We start from the raw sequence: 22,019 nt of genomic DNA, 5'->3' as shown, positions 1-22,019 counted from the left end.
ATTCTGTCTGCTGTTAGTCCTAATTTTTGCACCTTGGGTTTTTCTTTAAGCAAGGAACACCTGTATCAATGAAACCCTCTGTCTTCTATCGTTGTCTGTGTGATGTGAGTGTGTGAAGAGGGAAAAATGACACTTGGCCTCCTTCCTGGGGAATGCACACCTACATTATGCTCCTCAAACCCCCCCCCCCCAAACACCTTTCAGGTACCTTTGATCAATCCTCTGTTATCTTAACCTGATACACAGGATGATAGTGCATCTTAATGCCACATCAAAGCATGACTCAGACTAAGAAATGAAGAGGTAAATGATAGCAGGCAGATGTCGTCCCCTGCATTTTGCTGTAATGTGACGTGCCTGTCCAAACCACTTTGGGTATCTGTACGCATGAAAGTGGAAGGCCACTTAGGCCTTGTTTGGTTCATGAAGGTTGGGTGACCTGAAACATGGTTGAGCAGTCAGTGCTTTTTGTGTGAAGAGAAAACAGACAAATCTACAACTAACATTAGGATGCTCCGGGCTGGGTATTATATTCTAAGTCTGGAAAGACTAATTGCCCAAGAGCACAAAACACAACCCAACAAAAAATAAAGATACCCTTGTCTCACTGGTTCCTTGGAGGCATCTCCAAAGATGGACACATTTCCCTTTCATGCTTTTCTCCGTCACCCCATTTGCTAGCAATGAAGATCACAAGCTTTGGCCTAGAGTGGCAAGCCAGAAGCGTGTTGGTGTTAGTTTTCATGCTAAACATTTGGTCAAACTTTCTAGGATTCAGGAAGAACTAGGTGGGCGGGCTTACATACTTACACAGGTCTAGGTCTCTGTTTCACGCATCTCAGTCGCTGCTGAAACATATCGGTAAAACTTTCTTAAATTCCACATGTGGGAATTTGTGCCAAAGGGTGCCCAGATCCTAAGCCCATCAGTAGGGTGGTCTTCCAAAGCAAAAAATAGTTCTTTGTACAGGCTGGAATCCAAATTGGGCCCAGTGTGCAGAAACAGAAAAAAATTGTTAGCAAATTTATTAAGGATCCTGTTGAGCATTCACAGTTTTGAAAATCAAACCAAAGTATGAGCAGAGTCTTATCATTCTATGAATATTTTAAACAGAAGGGGGTACTCGCTACCACTGTGAATCTGTAACTTACACACGCTTGATAAGTTTATTACTTCTTACCAAGGGGCAGTAATGACTGTAATGAGTTAAGGACACCTCATCTTTTCTTAAAAAAATTGATGTTAGTTGAAGCTAATCATAATGGTTATATTAGAGTAGTGAGATTATGAGTAATAATTTCCTCTTTACGTTCTAAGCTTCAGTTAAGAGTCTATTTTTAACTTGAAAATGACTCTAAGTATAATCCTGCCTCTAACACCCAAAATTTGGAAGCAGGCTTGCATATATGTGATATAATATATAGTATATATAAAATATTATTGAAATAAGAATCTATAGTATTATTAATTATATTAAAATATTAAATACATATATTAAATTTATTTGTGGATATCAACCTTCATTCTGCCTTTGTAACATACATATACATACATATACACATACGTATACATACATATATATATGTACATATACATATATGTATATATATATAAAGCAGGAGAAGACTAAACTCCTTCCTCAGCAGGGAAGAACAATTTGCAAATTCACTTAGATCCTATTTAAATTTCTCATCCCAGTTCTATTTTGTTTTTTTCTCTTTTGTCTTTGAACCACCCCACTTTCACTAAGCACCTATCATTACAGCCAAAGCTATTAGCTTCCCCTTGCCAGCAGGCTAAGCCCTTAAGCATGTACCACTTTTAGTCCTCCCAACAATGCCATAAGGTGGGTGCGATTATTACCTTTGTATTTGCAGGAAAGAAAATCGAGGCTCAGGGAGGACAGTGTGTTTCCCAGGGTAACTCTGACTCCCAGGGCTTCGGCCTTAAGCCTGGGATGCATGAACTACTGAGATGTCTTTGCCTTGCCCACACAGCACCCAGGACAAAACCTTGCCCAGGACGCGTCCAAATGTTTCCATTTCCACGTGTCTTGAATTTCTGGGAGCCAGACGTATATTTGCAGTTTAACATTGTAGTTCAGCTATAAGAAGGATCTTCCCTCAATCAAACCATTAATATATCTCTAGCTATATGAATATATGATTTGAAAAAGAGAAATCTATATATGTGTATTTTCTCCCAAGTAATTGCTTTTAATGGTAGTATTCTGTTTATTCTGTTGTTCTTGTTTTTTGTTTTTTTTTTTCAATAAACTCTGCAACCAGTGTGGGGCTTGAACTCATGACCCGGAGATCAAGAGTCACATGCTCCATGGACCGAGCGAGCCAGGCACCCTTAATAGCAGTAATTTGAACAGAAATCTAATTACCAACACTCGTTCCCTGTTCAAAACACATACTAATTAGGGAAAGATAAGTAGGGAGAGGAATGTCATTTTGAACTGTGAAACACAAAATTCCAAAAAACTAGAAATTTAAATAAACACAGCTTTGTTACTTTCAGGCTCATATACCCACCCTAATTAATCTAAGAAAATATTACCAGATGTTTTCCCAACTAGATGTTCTTAATGAAGGGCTGATTTAACAAATCACTAAAAACGAGGGCAAATTATAAATTGTTTAAGTGTAAATAAGTTCTCCTGATATTCTTTCTATTGTCTTGTGCCCACTATTTAAGTGTTTAGCCAATCTCTTTTCTGAGGGTGGTCCAGGACTACACGGCCTGATCTGATTGGTCACAAAACGAGTCAAATCCTAATTAAAGAGATGTCACTGTGTTTTCGAAACGTTTTCATTTACTTGAAACCCTTTTTTTCCTCTCAAATCTGTAATCCACAGCAAGAAATGTGGCCTTATCTACCAAGAGCAAGCAGCAAGCAGTGTGGGAAGGAGAGGTATTAACCCTTCTCTGCAAGGCCGATGGCACCGAGAGTCCCCTGTCTGTGGAATGGTGGCGCCTCCCACAGGGCCAGACGCAGCCAGAGTTCGTGGCTGGCATGGGGCGGGATGGCACGGTGCAGCTAGGCGCCCCCTACAAGGAACTCAATAACCACGGCAACACAAGGCTGGAGAAAACGGACTGGGCCACTTTCCAGCTGGAGATCGCCTCCACCACCATTATGGACAGTGGTATATACGAGTGCCGAGTGTCTGAGAGCGCCCAGAACCAGGCCAGAGGTCAGAGCTGGACTCAGAAGTTGTCAGTCACCATCAGATCTCTGGGTAAGTGTCCAAGAAATCCTTTTCTGAGCTTGCGGGTCGTCGGTACCTTCCTCTGCAGTGCAACGCAGTAGAATCTGATTGTGTGTCACCCTGAACCCCCCAGTTAGGGCACGTACACCCCAGGACACGGAGCATCGTTTCTGGCTGCCATGTCCGTCAACTACTCTCTAAAGTTTCCTCATCTTTACGAAGATCATCTGTAGGGTGCCCCTTGCAGGCTATTATTCACAGCTAAAAACAAAAGCCTATGACCTGGAGTAGACTTACAGAGGACACATGGCCAGTGGAGCTGAGCCTCATACATTTGGGCTTTTGACAGCTGTGGCCCTGTGTTGCAGAGTCTTCTAGCATGTTCCCAACAGTGACACTGAGCCTGTGAGTGGAAATAAGGGAAGGAGGCCAGCCACTGGGCTGGGGAGTGCTCCACCCACTCCGTAGCAGCTGTCTAAGCAGCGGGCTGGAGAGACACTGCCTGTTTGTTGTCACTACTGAGAACACTCTCAGAAGAGGGTCAGCTTTGGAAATCTGAGGACAGATTTCAGGACAGGCTGTACTATGAGTCAACTTTTACCTCCAAATATTTGATTCTCCCGATGTACAAATGCATGGCTCTGTGTGAATAGGTGAATAGGAAGGCTTTGATTTGATAAGCATATTAGAAATCCTGTTTCCCATCTATTTCTGCCCACAGAGTCGAGTTTACAGGTTAAGCTGATGAGCCGTCAACCCCAAGTGACATTAACCAACACCTTTGGCCTGTCCTGCATAGTGGAGGCTGACTTCTCCCACCTCAGGGTGCCACTCACTGTGACGTGGCAGTTCCAGCCAGCAAGATCTCGGGTCTTTTATCTGCTTGTGCGAATCGCCTGGAACGGCACTATTGAGTGGGGGGATTTCCTATCTCAGTTCCAAAAGAAGACAAAGCTTTTGCAGTCCTCATTTTACTCTCAACTCCTAATCCACGATGCCACGGAGGAAGAAGCAGGAGTTTATCGGTGTCAAGTAGAAGTTTACGCCAGAAATTCCCCAGACACGAGCGGCCCCCCGAGGGCTTCTGCCGTCTCTCACTCGCTGATGATAGCCATCACTTTGCCAGGTAAACACCACCTGAAATTAATCCATGCTTTAAAAACAAGCCAACACATTTCTCCCATGTTGGGTAAGTTTGTAGAATTAAAACATAAAATACCTTCTCCCCATGTTCTTACTGTATAAGTTAGCACCACAGAGAACCAATATCCAGGCTGACATTGAGTTAACGTGCATGGGATGGCCATACTGATTGTTAAAACATTGACAGACTTCCACACTGACTAATAATAACTGTGGCTCCATGCCCCTTCCCCCCTTCCCATAAGTTCCCAGCACCTGCAAGGTACCATGTGGCACAACAGGGGGCCTCTAAGGCCAGCTCCTAGAGCTAGGGGAGGCATTCTTTTGGATTGATCACTGCCCATGCCTCATGGGTCATTAAATGTTTGGAATGTCTCCATTAGTGGTATGGATAACGTAAATTCCATTAGAATACATTTATCCTCTTGTTTTACCACGTGAATGTATAAGAGAGAGGATATGATTATAGTCAAATATAATTTACCTTGTCAGCTGGTAAAAGAACAGAGGTAAAAAGTATGACACAACCTGGGCAAAGTTCTGCTGGGTCATGCATCTTCTTTCATGGCTTGCATTCTTTTAAGGCAGAGTGTTCAAGAGCCTTTGAAGTCATTTCAATCTGACAGGCACCAGACAGCAGCATAGCTGTGGACAAGTCACACAATCCATCCAAGTCTAGGTACTTCATCCATAAGTTGCTCTTTAAAGATGCGCACGTTAAAGGTGGTGACACACAGATAATGTGCCTAGTACAGTGCCGATGCGTGGAGTGGATGCTCAGACATGGTAGTGGTCATTCTCTCTGCTGCTGAGTGACATCTTTTGTACTAGTAATGATCTCCTTGTCGATTGACTCATCTTCTACTTTCCATCTTGAATTTGAGCTCCAGCCACACTGAGCTAGTTGCAGGCCCTCAAATACTCTATGTTCTCTCCCTCTTTCAGTCTTTGTTCAAGTCATGTGTTTTGTGTGGAACGCTTTAGCCTCTTCTCCATCAGACTAATTCCTATTAACCCTTAAGACTTAGGTTAGAGGTCTCTTCTCCAGAAAGCCTCCCCACACTCCCATATTTGAGTTAGGTAGTCGTGCCCTGTGCTCTGACTTCTGCATACCTCTGTCACTCTTGGGTGACACAGTCTTGTAATCCTAAGCCTCTGTGACTGTACTAGTGTCTCCCTCTAGACTGTGAACCCACGGAAGGGAGGTAGCCACAGAGTGGGGAATAGTCTGACAGAGAACACAGTGTGTGCTTAATAAATGTTTGTTGAAGGAAGAATAAAGGGATCTACTGGCAACTTCAAGAAGCAGTTACAAAAGCAGAATCAGTGATGTCAGCAAGAGGTTAGAATAAGGTTTGGAAGGCAGGTTTTAGCATTCATCTTCCCGACGGAGCAGAAAAGCTGCTGGAATAAAAGGGTAGTTGACTATGTATCTGTATGAGATTCTTACAGTTGACTGGCTGCAAAGAAACATATAATGTTAATAGCCCCACGTACAACTTGCTTTTGTTTACCTGAGTTCAAGGGCAGATACCAACAAGGGCGTTTGGCAAACTGTGAATCAGGGGGTACTCTGGAGAGTGAGCACACAGACAAAGCATTAATAGGGGCACTTTCTCTTACTTTGATTTATGAAATGCTGCAGAAGAGAAGATGTCTAAGCTTCAATAATGAGGCATTATCATGTGGAAGAGATTAGTTTCCTGTATGACACTTCCTCCCACCCCATGTTCCCATCCCACTCATCCAGGTAAGGGTAGAACCAGGACCAGTGGCTGGAAGGTATGGAGTGGTAAGATTCAACTTGATATCAGAAAGAATTCTCTAGTGGCAGAGATGTCCAAAGATGGAATGGACTGGTTTGTCAGTTGGGGAACTGTTCAGAGGCTCAATGGGCAGTGAGTGGGGCTGCTGGGGAGGAAATTCCCCCATCCAGTGGATGGAGGAGACATTGTCCCAGTTGGCCTCTAATGTCCCTTCTGCCTTAAAATTCTATTTTCTAGCAAAGTAACAAACAAAACAAAGTAACAAACAAAAGTAACTGTCACCATTCTTTTCATTTAGAGAGCAAGCTAAGAGTGAACTCAACCAGTCAAGTCCAAGAGATCTTCATCAACTCCAACACCAACATAGAATGTAGCATCTTGTCCCAGTCCACTGGAGACCTCCAGTTAGCCGTTATTTGGTACTTCTCTCCCATTTCCATGAATGCAACCTGGCTGAGGATCCTGGAAATGGACCAAACCAATGTTGTAAAATATGGGGATGAATTTCACTCCCTACTGAGAAAACAAAAATTCCACCCCAAGAAAGTTTCCCAGGACTTGTTTCAGCTACAGATTCTGAATGTGGAAGACAGCGATCAGGGCAGATACCACTGTGCTGTGGAAGAATGGTTCTTGTCCAGAAACGGCACTTGGCACAAGCTTGGAGAAAAGAAGTCAGGTCTGACAGAATTGAAACTCAGGCCCACAGGTAAACCTCATGAGTATATTCTCACAACGGCTTTCTATAGGATGGCCTTCTTCTCTTGGGAAGCTCTTCAATGGAGTGATTATGTTGAAGGTAGAAAGGTGACCCAGGGCCATAGGGATAGTGGCCACCTACACAATGAATGCAGGACCTGGTGGCCCAGCAGAGGACGTGGGAGTCACGTAAAGTGAGTCAATCTGAGGTTTTGAGGAGTCTGGATGGGAACAAGATCCCTTTGATTGGTTTGCCTATCAGCCTGGCAGCCTGCTCTATGCAGCTACCCAGGGTATCGTATCTCTAGATCTCTGTAATAACAAGCTGTGTCATTCCAGTGGGGCTCTACTGTAATTTGGCAAAGAGAGAGTAATACGAAGCATATTTCTCCCACTGTGAACAGAAACTGTACAACTCTATAGGGATGTGTGGAGAAATTGCTTTTCAACATTTGGCTGCCTAAACATACGGCAAATAAGAGTAGTTAACTGTCGGAATGCTTACTGAGGGAGTCTCCTCTTCCTCAGGAGAGCTTTAAAACTGTAATAGAAGTTCCATCCACATGCGCTGGTCTAAGAGCGCTGCGGTTGAAGTGTGGGCAGGGTTGGTTAGATCTCTTGGTATCGGTTTGGTCACCTCCAGTGTTGATTAAAATGAGACAGATGTCACGGCTAGGGTTCGGGAACTGGCTGAGATCCAACAGCACAATGCAAAGAAGTTAGTCTGGTTTGGTGCTTAAAATTGCATTTTCAATGGTACACCCACAAATAAGATTATAATAAACGTTACTATGTATTAGACAGTTAGAGATACAAAGAGAAATAAGGCACAGCTCTTGCCTTAAGGAGCTTACGGTCTGTAGGGGGGGCAGTGGAGCCAAACAGTAGTGGAGCACAAGGCTCTCTTTTCTTGCTGCTCTGGTTCCCCTTCTCTGTGTTCTTCAGGCCCTTCTTCTCCCTGGTAAATGTGGGTGCTCCTCAGGGACAGATCCTGGGCCCCTCTGTCTCATTATTCTCTGCTCTCTCCAGAACTTCTCAAATACTGTGTTGGTTTCAACTACCACCTTCGATGAAATAGCGCAAAGTCTTTACACTTCGCTCCGATCTCTTGAGCTCTGGCTCTTTCTTCCCAACTGCCTGTTGTACATTTCTGCTTGGATGCCCCTGAGACCCTCACACGCAGCACGTCCCAAACCTCATTATCATTCTTGCCATCCCACAAGACCCGTGCAAACTTCTGCATTCTCCATCTGTGTGGCTGGCAGCCCTTTCTCCCAGTTGCCTAAGCCAAATCTTGACAGTGTTTGCACAGCCTTTAAGGAGGCAGCCGCTCCTTGGCTCAAGCTAGCAAACCCTTCCCATCCGGAAATGTGGGCTCAGTGTTGCCCAATCTTTTAGTACATCAAGAAACGCCTAAAATCTTTTTTGGTGATATCTCTTGGTGGAGACTATACACAGCTAATCCAAATTTTTAAAAAAGACTGTGGGAGTCAAACAAAACATATCTGTGGGTTAGGTGTGGCTGGCTGGGGGTGGCCAGCTGTGTACCCCAGGGCAGGGAGTGAGTTAAGAGGCCCCAGGGAGAGATACTGAGAAGGAGTGGTCAGAACTGCAGGAAAGACACGTTCTCTGAAATCAAAAGAAGAGAGAATTTCAAGAAGAAAATGGACTTCGGTGATAAAACCCACAGAGCGGACAACAAAACTAGAGTGTCTTGAGCTGGGAAATCAGGCCCATACTAATGATCTTGGCCAGAGCATGGGATAGAATTAGAAGGTGTTTGCATTAAAGTAGGGAGGAATTTGAGATGAGGAAGCAAAGACAGAATCAGATAAACTAATATTTCACATACTTTGCCATGAATGGAGGGAGAGAGTAAATATGGCAACAACAACAAAAATCCAGGATCAGACAAAGTTATCCTTTTAGAGGAAGATATGGGACGCCTGGGCGACTCAGTTGGTTGAGTTTCCAACTTTGTTTCAGGTCATGATCTCATGGTCCATGAGTTGGAGCCCCGAGTCGGGCTCTATGCTGACAGCTCGGAGCCTGGAGCCTGCTTCAGATTCTGTGTTTCCCTCTCTCTCTGCCCCACTCATGCTCTGTCCCTCTGTGTCTCTCAAAAATAAATAAACATTCAAAAAAAAATTTTTAAGATTGATCAATAAATGTGTTTGTAGTAGAGTTGAAAATTTAGCGTATACTATAGTTTACTTTGTTAGTAACTGCTCTGGTCTTCATTTGAAGTTCTCACCAGCAGGTTAGGAGGGGAAAATTTTTCTTAAGTTTATTTATTTATTTTGCGAGGCAGGGGAGGGGCAGAGAGAGAGAGAGAGAGACAGAGAGAGAGACAGAGAGGGAGAGAGAAAGAATCCCAAGCAGGCTCCATGAGCACGGAGACTGACATGGGGCTCGAACTCACGAACCATGAGATATGACCTGAACCAAAATTAAGAGCCAGATGCTTAACCAACTGAGTCACCCAGGCACCCCAGGAGAAAATTTTTAAGAAGTAAAGGTCAAAATCTGTTTAAGACTTAGTCTAATCCAGTAATTTAAATCGTCTTTCCTTGAGTGGTATTCTAACACTTGTATAAAAATGTTCAGTCTCTCAGATAGCCTCCTCTTTCCCTGCATCTTGGACTGAGATGATATCTGGGTATATGGGAGGAAGGTAATTTGCCAAGAATGAGGGGCAGTGGTGCAGTAATGACTTGAGGGAAGAGCCAGAAGTTTTGGATGGTCCATCTGGGCAGAAGAAGAAAGAGTTGGCCAGGGAGAGGTAAAACAGCAGAGCAGAACACCCACTGAAGCTGGTGGCTTCAGAGGCAGGCCTTCAGCAGACAAGAGGTAGGGCTGAAGGGAAATGGCTGGTTTGCTTCATCGCACAGAATGTTCTAGCACACGTTGAAGAAGGACAGGGGTCAAGGGAAAACGTTAAAGATGAGAGACCTGGTTATCTAAAGAGTTTAAGATGGCATCTCCTCAGTGAGAACTAGATCTTTCAGAGGGGGTACCCAATCTAAAAATCTGGATTCTTCTCTAACTTATTGCCATTTTATTTCCTAGGAAGCAAGGTACGCGTCTCCAAAGTGTACTGGACAGAAAATGCTACCGAGCACACGGAGGTGGCCATCCGCTGCAGCCTGGAGAGTTCTGGCAGCTCGGCTTCTCTGTACTCTGTGATGTGGTTGCGCAACGGGGAGCATTCAGGAAGGCAAATGCTGGTACACCTTCGGCATGATGGCTTGCTGGAGTATGGTGACGAGGGGCTCGGGGGGCATCTGTACTGTTACCGCTCATCCCCTACAGACTTTGTCCTGAAGCTTCATCGGGTCAGAATGGAGGATGCTGGTTTGTACTGGTGCAAGGTGACAGAGTGGGAGCCACATGGTACCCCTGGCACGTGGGTCAACCGAGCATCAGATGAGTCCCAGCATGTGGTGCTCACGGTGCTGCCTTCAGGTAAGTAGGGGTTAATCTGCCCCGGCCCCTGGTCAGGAGAATCTTTGTCCCCCGCCCCGTCTTGTGTTTCCCTCCCAGTTACGTTTTGCTGAACGCAGTTTACAGATTCCCTAAAGAAAGTGACTTTGCAGTTTCTGTCAATAGTGATTGCTAGTTCTCATTTGGATAGATGAGGTCTACGCAAGTTTTCGGGCACAGACACGGAAATGTCAGGGGCATCTGACCTGCTTCCCCCGCCCCTTCTCCTCCCGAACCAAAAAAGCCATCCACATCGTATCCCTTTCAATAACAAAATTATGTTCGAAGCGGACATCTTTACCCCTTGGCTGGTTCTCCAGTCTCAGAATGCTCGGATCTGCAGAGGGAGTTGGAATGAGGGATAGGGGCCTGGTGATGGGATGTTTCATTTGGTCTCACTGCAGTCAACTGCCTCTACATGCTCCCCACCTCCAAACCAAAGCGAAACTTTTCTTAATGAGTAAGTGCCATGTTCTTCTCTCTCGATAGGTCAACAAATCAGCAGGGCTTTGAGAACGATAGTCATGTGGTGGGTGGGCCTCACATGACTGCAGCTTGAAAGGCATCAGAGAAGGAAGTATGCTCTGTGGAGCTTGCTTATGGGGTCCAGCGAGGAAGGCAGCTACTTAAAGACCTTGGCCCAAGAGTGACCATTGTCCACGTGGGAAGGCCAACCTACTCAGCTAGTGCACAGCTTGAGGAGGGTGTGGAGCAAGAGGCTGTGAAGGAGAAGAGGGCAACCTTCCAGCCAGTACAGTGCCAAGCATGTAGTAGGCATTCATTAAGCATTTGTTAATGAAAGCAAAAATTTCTCCAACCAGACCCATAAATCTTCCCTGGTGATCAGTGTGCTGGCTAATATGGCCAGCTCATCTCTGAGCTGCTTCTTTCTTTCTTTCTTTCTTTCTTTCTTTCTTTCTTTCCCTTTTTATGTAAATTGTTTTAATGTTTATTTATTTTTGAGAGAGAGAGAGAGAGAGAGAGAGAGAGAGGGAGGGAGAGGGAGAGAGTGGGAGAGGGGCAGAGAGAGAGGGAGACACAGAATCTGACACAGGCTCCAGGCTCTGAGCTGTCAGCACAGAGCTGGATGAGGGGCTTTGAACTCACAAACCCACATGATCATGACCTGAGCCAAAGTTGGATGCTTAACCGACTGAGCCACCCAGATGCCCCTGAGCGGCTCCTTCCTGGTGGGGTTTAGGGAAAAGGCGAGAGGTGCGCTGAACTTAATAGTGGGAAGGGGACACCGGAGATGCATAGCTGTGACCTTGGTGCCCCACACCAGCAAGAGTAAAAAGGATCAATTCTAGGTAACATTCCTGAAACACCAGCTAGCTTTGGTGACACTCTCTGGGGGCAAAAAGCGGTGCTGGGAATAGGTGGCAACTTCTCCAAAATAGGGACAGTTGTGTCCCCGCCCCAGCCAGGCTTCTAGAGCAGAAGTCAGAGTTCTCTGACTTGCTCCCTAGGGCTCCAGCATCCTCCTCCCCCAAGTGTTCTTCAGCAGAAGTTTTCTCCCCAGTGTCCAGAAGATATTTTTCTTCTATTCCAACAATTACGGGAAGTCCCACAACCTGAGCACATTCCATACATGTTTTCTCCCTGGAATCCCTAGGCTCTGTAGAATCAGCACTTTTTGTGGCAGAATAAATAGATAATAACTGTAATAAATATATATTCTGTGATGAAAAAGCACATCTCCTCTGAGAGACATGGGATCCTACACAGCAATATATAAATTAACTATATATATATATATATATATAGTTAATCTTTGTAGAATCCTTACAAGTCAGGTGTAAGGTTTTTAGAAGATAAACTCTGGAAAGAAAACATTAAAAGTTGGGAGGTCTTTGTATTCTTTACAGTTGAAGAAGCTTGAAAACCTGTGCCATGATAAGCTGAGGGTTTTTGTTATAGACACAGTGGGGGTTCCCAAGTAAATCCTTGCTTACAGCATTTTGCTTCCTCTACCTGGCTGTTCTTTCCTGGTAGTTGGGGAGGCAGTGGTGGTGGGGGGGGGGGGGGGGTGTGGGATGCAAAATCCCAGGGTTTGGAATCAGACAAGCCTAGGCTTGGATCACAGCCCCCTGCCACCTATGAGCTGTGAAATCATACCCTGGTTCCTTAACCACTGTGAGCCTCAGCTTTACTCATAAAATGAGGATCGTAATACAAATGTGTGTAAAGTAGCTAGCATAGTCCATGGATATTGTAAGTGCTCAAGAAATGTTAACTCTCTTTCCTCTTATGCCTCCAAACATGCTATACACACACACAGACAACACACACACACACACACACACACACACACACACACGTATATACTATATCTATCTATATCTATCTATATCTATATATATGCAAAATATTTTAAATATATACCTCTTACTCCTTTTATTATTTTTAATGTTTATTTGTTTTTGAGAGAGAGGGAGAGAGAGAGACAATGGGAGAGGGGCAGACAGAGAAGGGGACACAGAATCCGAAGCAGGCTCTAGGCTGTCAGCATAGAGGCCAACAAAGGGCTTGAACCCACGAACTGCGAGATCATGACCAGAGATGAAGTCTGATGCTTAACCTACTGAGCCACCCAGGCGCCCCATGACAAAATATTTTAAGTTGTTCAATAAATAACCATGTGAGCTTCTGAGATCACAAAAACATGTATTACAGAGTCTGTTCCCAAAGAGCTCAGATTCTTTTTCCTTTTTTTTTAATGTTTATTTTTTGAGAGAGAGAGAGAGTGGGGGAAGGAGGCAGAGAAGGAGGAGACAGAGAATCCCAAGCAGGCTCCGTGCTGTCAGCACAGACCCTGATGTGGGGCTCAAACTCCCGAACCGTGAGATCATGACCTGAGCTGAAACCAGGAGTCGGATGTTTAACCAACTGAGCCACCCAGGCATCCCCCAAAGAGTTCAGATTCTGTTGGGGAAGTAAAGTCCAAAATGGTAGGTGTCATCAAAGAAATAGTTTTAGGGTGCTGCACAAGGAGCAGAGGCAGGGCTGGGGTGAAGGGCTGGGTGGGGAGGAGATCTGGGAAACTCCCCAGAGTATGGGGCCTATGAAAAGGAAGAGGACATATTTTAGGGAAAGGAAAGGCTAGGCAAGATGATCATAAAAACTGTGGTGCAAGGGCAGTGGCACCTGGGCGGCTCAGTTAGTTTAAGTGTCCGACTTTGGCTCGGGTCGTGATCTCCTGGTTCATGGGCTCGAGCCTTTCATTGGGCTCTGTGCTGACAGCTCAGAGCCTGGAGCCTGTTTCAGATGCTGTGTCTCCTTCTCTCTCTGCCCCTCCCCAACTCATGCTCTGACACTCTCTCTCTCCACTCATCTCTCTCTCAAAAATAAATAAACATTAAAAAATTATTTAAAAAAAAACTGTGGCGCAAGGGTAAGAGAGGCAGCTAGTGAGATGGGAGGGTATGGATCTCAAACTCATCCCACATATGTAGCTAAGGAAGGTGAACTGAGTCATGAACCTTATGGAGTGTCAGCGAAGTTCAATCAGGGGAGTGACATCATGAGATTTGCATTTTAGGAAGCTCCCACTGGGAGCCCTGTTAAAGATGAGTTGGAAGGGAGGCAGACACAGAGCAGAGAGCACTATTTGAAATTGATAGTAGGAACCCAGGTGAGACAAGATGAAGGTCCAAATTAAGGCAGTGCTTTAATGAGGGATGAGAGAAAAGCAGGCAGTCAGTGTTAGGCAGCAGCATCTTCAGGATTTAGAGACTGATTAGGTGCATGTGGAGGGTGAATGGGCAGAAGGGGAGAATCAAGGATGAATAAGAAGTTTCTAGCATGGGTGGTTAGTGGGGACATTCACTAAATGAGGTAATATAAGGTCTGATGGAGAAATTAGTTCAATTTTGAATAAGTTGAGCTGGAATTGATGTGTGGAGTATGTGTGAGTTATCCAGAGAGTTCTACCCAATAGACATGGGGATTTCCAAGAGAGATCTTTGCCAGAGCTGTAGATTAGTAGGCATCAACTCATAGCCAATAATGGTGTCCAACGATGCATCCCTGAGATACTATTGATCAGGGAAGTACAGAAGAGGAGACTGAAGGGGAACGAAAGGAGTAGCCAAGAGGTAGGAGGAGAACCAGGGTTTGGTGGTATCCTAGAAACCAAAAGCAGAGAGCACAGCAAAAGGGAAGGGAAAGCCAACAAACTCAACTATCGTAAAGAGGTCAATTAAGATAAGAACGGGCAAGTGTCCATGGGATTTCACACTGCAGGGCAATTGCAGAGAAGTAATGAGAAAAGGCAGACCACAGTGAAAGAGTGGACACATCAAATATAGATTACACTTTCAAGAGCTTTGATGTAAAGGTAAGAGAGAAGATAAGTGGCAAGAGGTGTCAGTGAAGTTTTACTTTGTTCTGTTTTGGTTTGGAGCTGGTAGGGACTTGAGCACTTTAAAAAATTCTAGAGGGGAAAGAGGCCGCGGAGAGGAAGATGATGACGCTATACCACCTGCTGACTGCAGTGCCCCTCCATGCCACCTTTGGTCAACACCTACTAATCCTTCACCTCCCAACTTATCCGCTACCTTCTCAGGGACTAACATGCTACCAACTCTCCACTTCTCAGATGGTTTTCTGCCACCTCCCTGTGGCAATTTCAGGGTGGGTTAGTTTAGGACTACCTAATAAATCTGTGGAGCGCCGTGGCTCAAGTGGAGACAGAAAAGTTAAGACGCATCTCCCTGGGGGAATGGAATGGACCTGGCATTTGCTTTTCCATCTGACTTCCTTACCTATGACTAAGCCAAGGGAGGGGCTAGAGATACCTTAGTCTTCCTACCTCACCCTCAGACCCCAGACATAAATGTCTTATTCTAGAGAATTCTCTGTAATTAATTAATAGGCAAGATTATAAGGCTTTCTGGGGACTGGATTACTTGTCATTGTATGTATTTGTTACTCTTCCCCAGCTTCTAGGTGGGTAAGGATATACTTAGAAAGTGACCCTTCAAAGGAGATATGTGCCCCTACCACACTGAAGTTTCTGGAGAGACCATAACATTTTTCTATGCTACCCTGGTGCCTCCCACAAAGTCTGGCACGTAGTACTCAGTAAGTGCTTCATGAAAGAATGAGCAAGCGAGTCTTCAGTTGGGATGAAACAGGATACTTTCAGGCACCATTCATTCTGGAATGCGCTTGTATTGGGTTCCCGAACCCTACTTTCATTTCTTGGCGGGAGCCAACTCTCTCCCATGGCCACACTTGGCATGGTCCGTTGCTGAATTTGGGTTGGGGTGGGGGCAGAATTGGTAGCCCCCTCGCTCTCCGGTATCTGTCCTCTGCTGAAGTCAGTACTTCTGAGGTAATATGGAAAAGGAATGCTCCTCGTGGTGTATTTGGCTGTGGGTGGGAGCAAGTTATCAACCAAGCCTCGTGATGAAGTGTTCTCATTACGCTTTTGGCTCTGTCTTGCAGACCTTGTACTTCGAGCATCGGGCACTTACTCGGATTGATTCAAAATGCCAAACCTTAATGGTTTGGGATGTCGCTAATTCTAATCCAGATATGGGTGAGAGGCAGATGGTGGGGACTGGTGATTGTGGGATCCAGAGCAAACCCTGCCCTCCCAGGAGAGGTAATTTAGAAGCATTGGAGCTGACAGTTGCTAGCTGTTGGCCAACTCGGCACTGTGAAGAGTGCCTGTGCTATCCTTTGATGGCAGATTGCTCCACACAGAGCAGTCGCCTCCCCATTAAGATACCCAAACCCTCTGGCAGTCCCTTCACGCTGAAGGTTAGAGTCTCAGGGGAAAAAGAAAAAAAGCCAAGTACCGGATTTCTTCTCACCTTCTGCGTGCTGGTGCAAATCTCTTCAGTATCGCACCACCGTCCTAGCAACGGTGACACAGAGGTGGACTCTCACTTCCCAATTCTCTGCCTCCCATGATAGGGAAGGGAAGTCAGAGTCTCCTACGTAATCATTCGACTCTCAGTGGAACGTCACCCAGCCATGGAGACGGAGGGACCAGAGACTTGAGGGAGAGACTGGGCCTGCAGAACGTGGCCAAGCTTGTGGTGCCTGTGTGGGGAACCAGCTGGTCGAGCCCCGTTTTCTACCCGGTCTCTTGGGACAGCATTGCCTGTGATTTTCCTACCAGCGTACTGATAGTTATTCCTTGCTGACTCAACAGATGTGCTGAGCGCTCTGTTAAATACTTCATTATCTTATCACGACTCTAGAAATTATTATCCCCATTTGATCGATGAGGAAACTAAGCATTATTGAGGGTAAGTAACTGGTCCAACGTCAATAACAGTATGTGGAAGAGCCAGAATGTGAACCTGGCTCCCTTCGAGATGGAAGAGGTACTCAGTCGCTACTGTGAGTACGAGTAGCGTGAAGTGTCAAGGCCAGTGCTCTTCTCCGCTGTTTTCTACAGCTCTGGTCTCTTTCAGCACTGCCATTTCTACCTCCTTCCTACCCACATGCCTTCAGATATATTAAGATAAGACCTGGGGAGATTTATTGTAGTCAAGCAGGGCCTTGGAGAGAGGGGTCAGATAGGATAGAGAGAGAGAGAGGGTGATATGAATTAAAAGTCTAGCTTTATCATTGTCCACCCTTTCAAAAACCAAACCAACTTGAGGACGAAGAATGTACATGAGACCAGGGAAAATCCAGCTGCAAACTCCTTCAGCTCGTCAAGTCCTGTTCAGAGCTAGCCTCATGTTCAGTGATGGTCTTTACTCTGTGTAACAGGACGACAGCCACCCCTGGGTTTCTGTGTGTGCAATGCACTCACGCAATTGATTCATCCATCGGTTTCCATTGATGACCTATGGACAAAGTGCTGTACAAGATTAAAAGATGCATAAGACATGGGCCCTATCCTTCAGGAGTTCACAAGGCAGGAGCCGGACAAATGTTTAAGGCTCTTTCTTGACTTCCAGCAAAGAGACGTTCTTCAAGGTGCAAATGCATCAACAATGCCAAAAATGGGATTCTTGCGGTAGAGGTTGGTGGAAATGACCTCCAAAGCCGTTTACATCTCTAAGAGTCTATAATCCCATGAATCCTGTAACTTAACCTCTGAAGAAGAACTTGCTTATGTCATTACAATTTTGCAATAAAAGCACAGCTACTATTAGCATCAGAGTTTTCCAAAAAGCCCCAAGTTCAAATATCCTGTCATAAACAAATGTCGTCGGAAGACTACATTTAGTGGTTGGTGTCTCTCTAAGCATGTGCCTTTGTGCATGGAGGCTGTTAGGCACTGCGTCCTGGAACCTGTGGGGTTTGCAGCCCTGTCCCTTTGCCTCTCTGGCCGTGTGGCCAGGAGCCACTTTGGGACTGCTTGTGCATGCCTGGCGTGTCTGTGCGCTGACAGTGCCCCCCACCCCCCGCCCCCGCCACGGACTGCAGTTGCTGGAAGATCGTGTGCTTTAGCTTGCCTTTATATAGTAGCCTTTGCCCAGGTGGTTGCAGTCAGTCCGGTTCGATTCAGATCAGCCAACGTTGTCAGGCAAGTGCCGGGCATAGCAGGGGACACAGAAACCAATGACGCTATCAGTGGCTATCAGTCGTACTCAACTGTGGTGGAATGAAGGAGATGGATAAGGAGGAACAAAAGTGGTCTATACCAGGGGGTATGTGAGAGGAGCATTGGAGAGGACTGTGCCCGAGGCAGGTAGAGGACCCAGGAGAGGAAGTGTTGTCTGAGCTGGGTCAGGAGGACCCAGAGGTTTAGGATGCAGAGAGCGTGCGTGATGGAGGCAACAGTGAGGGCAACACAGGAGGGGAGCCAAACGGAGGGTGCCTGGGTGGGGGGATCCCAACAGGAGAGTCCGGACCGAGCTTCTCACTGTAGTTGCTGTTGTGTAAAAACAGCGCACTGTGTGAGTGTGCACACGTGCACGTGTGTGTGCCGCGTGCGTGCCCATGTGAGTACGCACACTTAAGCAGCAGCCGTGGGAATAACTCAGTTAAAAATTCAGGACCAGCAACAGAGCTGAGAACGAGGGTTGAATTATAGATATCTTTTCTGAGGATAGAAGATTAAAGGAGAGGTTTTCTTTTTTTGTTTTATTTTTCTTCGCGGCTGTTGGTTTTAAGTAGGTCATTGGAACCCCCCGCCCAGTGGTTGGGACATGCTGGGTGAGGGCAGCTAGGCTGGAAGAGCCCTATTCTGGACTCCTCTGCCCACATACGATTTAAAGGGCCCACCACTACTTGGCCCCACTATTTTTACATATATTTCCCTGTAACAATAAATCCCCCAAGTGTTTATCATTGATTAGTGCAGGTAAGCTGGAGACTAATTATCTTCTTTATTGTTCTTTTCATTGCAGAGCCCACATTTCCCTCCAGGATCTGCTCATCAACACCTTTACTCTATTTCCTATTCACCTGCCCCTGCATTCTGTTTATCCTTCTGCTCATTTCCCTCGTCTGCTTGTACCACAAAGCCAGGAGGTTGCGGGCACTGAAGCCAAACGCGCTGAAAGAAAAGACTCTCTGGGTGGATTTGAAACGGGCTGGAGACTGGGTAACCACCTGGAGGGAAGAGGAAGACCATTGAATCCCGAGAGCCGTCTGCAGCCCTATGGAAAAGTGTGGGCTCTGGAATTGGACTGAGCATTGGTGTGAATGAATCCTGATTGTGTCCTTCTTGGTGTGTGTGTCCTTGGGCAAGTTACCTAGGAATCAGAGGGAATGTGTATGTGATTTCTTTGTGTGTTAAGTCATCTACCCCTTGCCTTCTCCCAGGAGCTAGATGATTTACCCTGTGTTTCATTTGCCGCACCTCACAGAGGTTCAGGGTCCCCTTCTGTAAGGAGAGAACCTCCCTCACACAACCTCTTGGGTATTAGTTGCGATCCTATGGCGAAGCCCAGGGTGAGGCTGCCCTCTGCTTTCTCCTCCCTATGTCACTGATTCCCAGGAAAGCATTCCGAGTGGTCCAGTCACACTGGCTCTAGGTAATCTTTTGCCCCCAAATAAGAGGTGTGGGAAGGGGCCTGATGTCAGCAAGGCAAAAAGGAATTGGGAATATGCCCTTCATTGACATCAGATCTACTTCCCAATGTGGATGTGACTTCCTTCAATGCAGAAATCCTGTCTTGCCCCCATCCCATCTGTAAATGCTACTCAAGGACAATCTCTGCGTAGACGTTACCTAATTAATATTGATGGGTTCTTTGAAGAAATTATAAAGCATTTTGTAGTCTGAGTTTCTGCTTCCTCTTTCTTCCTCCCTCCTTCCCTTCCTCGCTTTGTTTTCTTTCTTTCTTTCTTTCTTTCTTTCTTTCGTCTTTCTTTCTTTCTCCTCACCTCACCTCTCATCTCCTTTTCTTCTTTTCTCTATAAGACTATTAGGCCATTAGGAAAACCTTTTTTTTTTTTTTTTTTTTTTTTTTTAACGACAGTCAACCCCAAGGCCTCATATCTCCTCTTCCTCCCCACACCAAAAGATCCATCTGGGTCCTGGCTTTTAGCCAATGCCTTATTTTCTTTGACCTGACAGCACTGGGTAGTAGCACAGAGTGTTGTGATAGTTCTTTGGGGGAGGAGGAGTAACAGGGCCCCTGTCCCCTCCTTCTCCAGCAGGGGCTGGGAGCCCAGGGGGATCACTGGGTCAAGTCTGGTTCCTCAGAGTCCCCAGTTCTCAGCCAGGAAAGGTCAGGAGGGCTGGGGTTGGGGAGTGTCATGGCTTACAGCTTTTAACAACTGGCCCCAGGATATGATAACTGTTCCCACTGGGCCTGAGGTCTCCTCATCTTTGTTTCAAAAGCTGCTCAGGCCCTATCGGAGCCAGAATTGGAAATCAATCAGTGCTACCTAACAAACTTGAGAAAACGCATCTATTTATTATCTATGTGACCAATGGGGTTGCTTTAACACTTGGCGATTTGCATGTCCAAGGAGAGCAATTTATTTTTAATTATTTTATCAAGCACACACGTCTTCTGCAAACATAATTAGTTCCCTTGCCAGAGGATTACCGGGGCTCTGAGAACTCCCACTGTAGCCTATGGGTTCCTTACGTTTCTCTCCCTTTATCGGCTCATTTGAAATACTACAAGTGTTTCCTTAAATGTGTCAACACATCTGTCTCTTGTCTCTCAGGTAGGGTGGCATATTTTTCAGAAAACAAAGCTAAGGTTATGACTCCTTAGAAAGTGTGATGCCCCCTGCCCACCCCCCGCCCCCGGCAGAAACCTGGAGTTTAATTGGTATTTTGAAGAGAAAGAACAGAATTGAGCCCCGTCAGATAATCCCAGCAGACTCTAGTACTGTCCCCTGCCTGGGCTACTCTTTCCCCTTATCTCTCTTCCTCTGTCCTCAGCTGGGCCCCGCCTTTCAGAAGCTTGGAGCTCAGCACTTTTTCATGTTTGAATCCGGCTCAGACATTGCACAGAGCAGACACTCAAATGTCCAACCGCACCACCCGGCGCTGAGCACGGGAACGATTATTTCCCAGTGAGCACCTCCTAATGTCTGGCAGAGATGGGGGTGAGGGATCTAGTGGTGACCCGCCCCATCCCCTGGGGTCGTCACCTTGCATCTTCTGGATGCTCTACTTTCATACAGCACGTTAGATGTCCAGAGAAGCCACACGGCTCCATTTGGCCCATGGGGAATTTTCAGGCAACCAAGCCCCAAAGTCATCTTTTCTCTTTTCTTGAACTGAATAAAATTTTTCACCTAACTCAGGAGACATTTTACATGAAACCTCTTCTTTTTCCAATTATGTACTTGTTCCATTTTCCTGTCTAAAACTTAGTACAGAATTGTACTTTTGTTCATTGATTTCAACTTTTCCGTTCTATGTCAGCACCTGGTTTTCCCGTCAGCATCTTGTGTTTCAAACCCTCTTTGGTAACAGAACAACCCTCTGTCTCAGGAGTTGGCCACCTATGGCCCACAGGCCAAATGCTGCCCACCACCTGTTTTTTAAAATACGATTTGTGCGAATACAGCCACTCCCGTTTGCCTACATATTACCTCTGGCCTCTGTCACAATAAAACGGCAGTGGTGAGTCACTGCCAGGGGGGCTATATGACCCGCAATGCCTAGAATGTTTACTATCTGACGCTTTACAAGAAAAGTTTTCCAACCCTGCTCTTTTTTAGTGGCTAGTGTTCTGTCTCCGCCATGCCCTGTGCTCCTGGGAAATTTTATTTGACCTGTTGTATCTGTATCTGTAATATACCTGATTAACTGAAGAATAATCCTAAGCCCTCTGGATCAGTGTCCAGTCCAAACAGTTGTGAAGTTCGAATCCTCTGCCATACTCCTACTGGAGATGGAAAATGCATCACTCAGGAGGTATTCCTACTCTGTGTGGGGTGAGACGACAAGGAGGTGACAAAGGCATGAATAGGCTGTTTTTGTTCTTTATAGTCTATTGAGATGTATAGGAAACAAGATCTTGAACGTGCACAAGAACTTGGCCTTTATTTGGTGGACAGTGGTGAGCCATTGAATGTTATTTAGCAGGGAAGGGGCAGCTTCCTTCAGGAGAATTGAAAAAGGAGCAGCATAGATGATGGGTAGGGGTTGGGTGAGGGCTGGGGCAGTACCAGGACAAAATGACACCACTAGCCTCAGGACACCACCTCCACTGTCCTCTAATTTGTGTAACAGGGATAAAAACAGCTTTATGAGGTTTGTGGACTGAACCAAACTGTCAGAAAGTTTCAAGTCTTACAGCAAGCTCAAAGAGGTAGCTAA

The 22,019-nt window shown here is 45.8% G+C and overlaps 1 protein-coding gene across 1 annotated transcript in view; it reads left to right on the top strand.

The window, feature by feature from the left end:
- The window catches only part of CD101 (CD101 molecule), a 36,752-nt gene extending 16,365 nt beyond the window's left edge, over positions 1–20,387 (top strand). The window contains exons 5-9 of the mRNA XM_060625576.3: positions 2,865–3,248; positions 3,940–4,344; positions 6,426–6,836; positions 9,896–10,291; positions 18,634–20,387. Coding sequence (XP_060481559.2) covers positions 2,865–3,248; positions 3,940–4,344; positions 6,426–6,836; positions 9,896–10,291; positions 18,634–18,863 — 1,826 coding nt within the window. The 3' untranslated portion in view covers positions 18,864–20,387. The remainder of the gene's footprint in view (positions 1–2,864; positions 3,249–3,939; positions 4,345–6,425; positions 6,837–9,895; positions 10,292–18,633) is intronic.
- The last annotated feature ends 1,632 nt before the right edge of the window (positions 20,388–22,019 follow it).

The sequence above is a fragment of the Panthera onca genome, chromosome C1 (assembly GCF_046562875.1).
Source record: "Panthera onca isolate mPanOnc1 chromosome C1, mPanOnc1 haplotype 2, whole genome shotgun sequence".
Taxonomy (NCBI): Eukaryota; Metazoa; Chordata; class Mammalia; order Carnivora; family Felidae; genus Panthera; species Panthera onca.
This window is presented reverse-complemented; position numbering and strand designations above follow the sequence as displayed.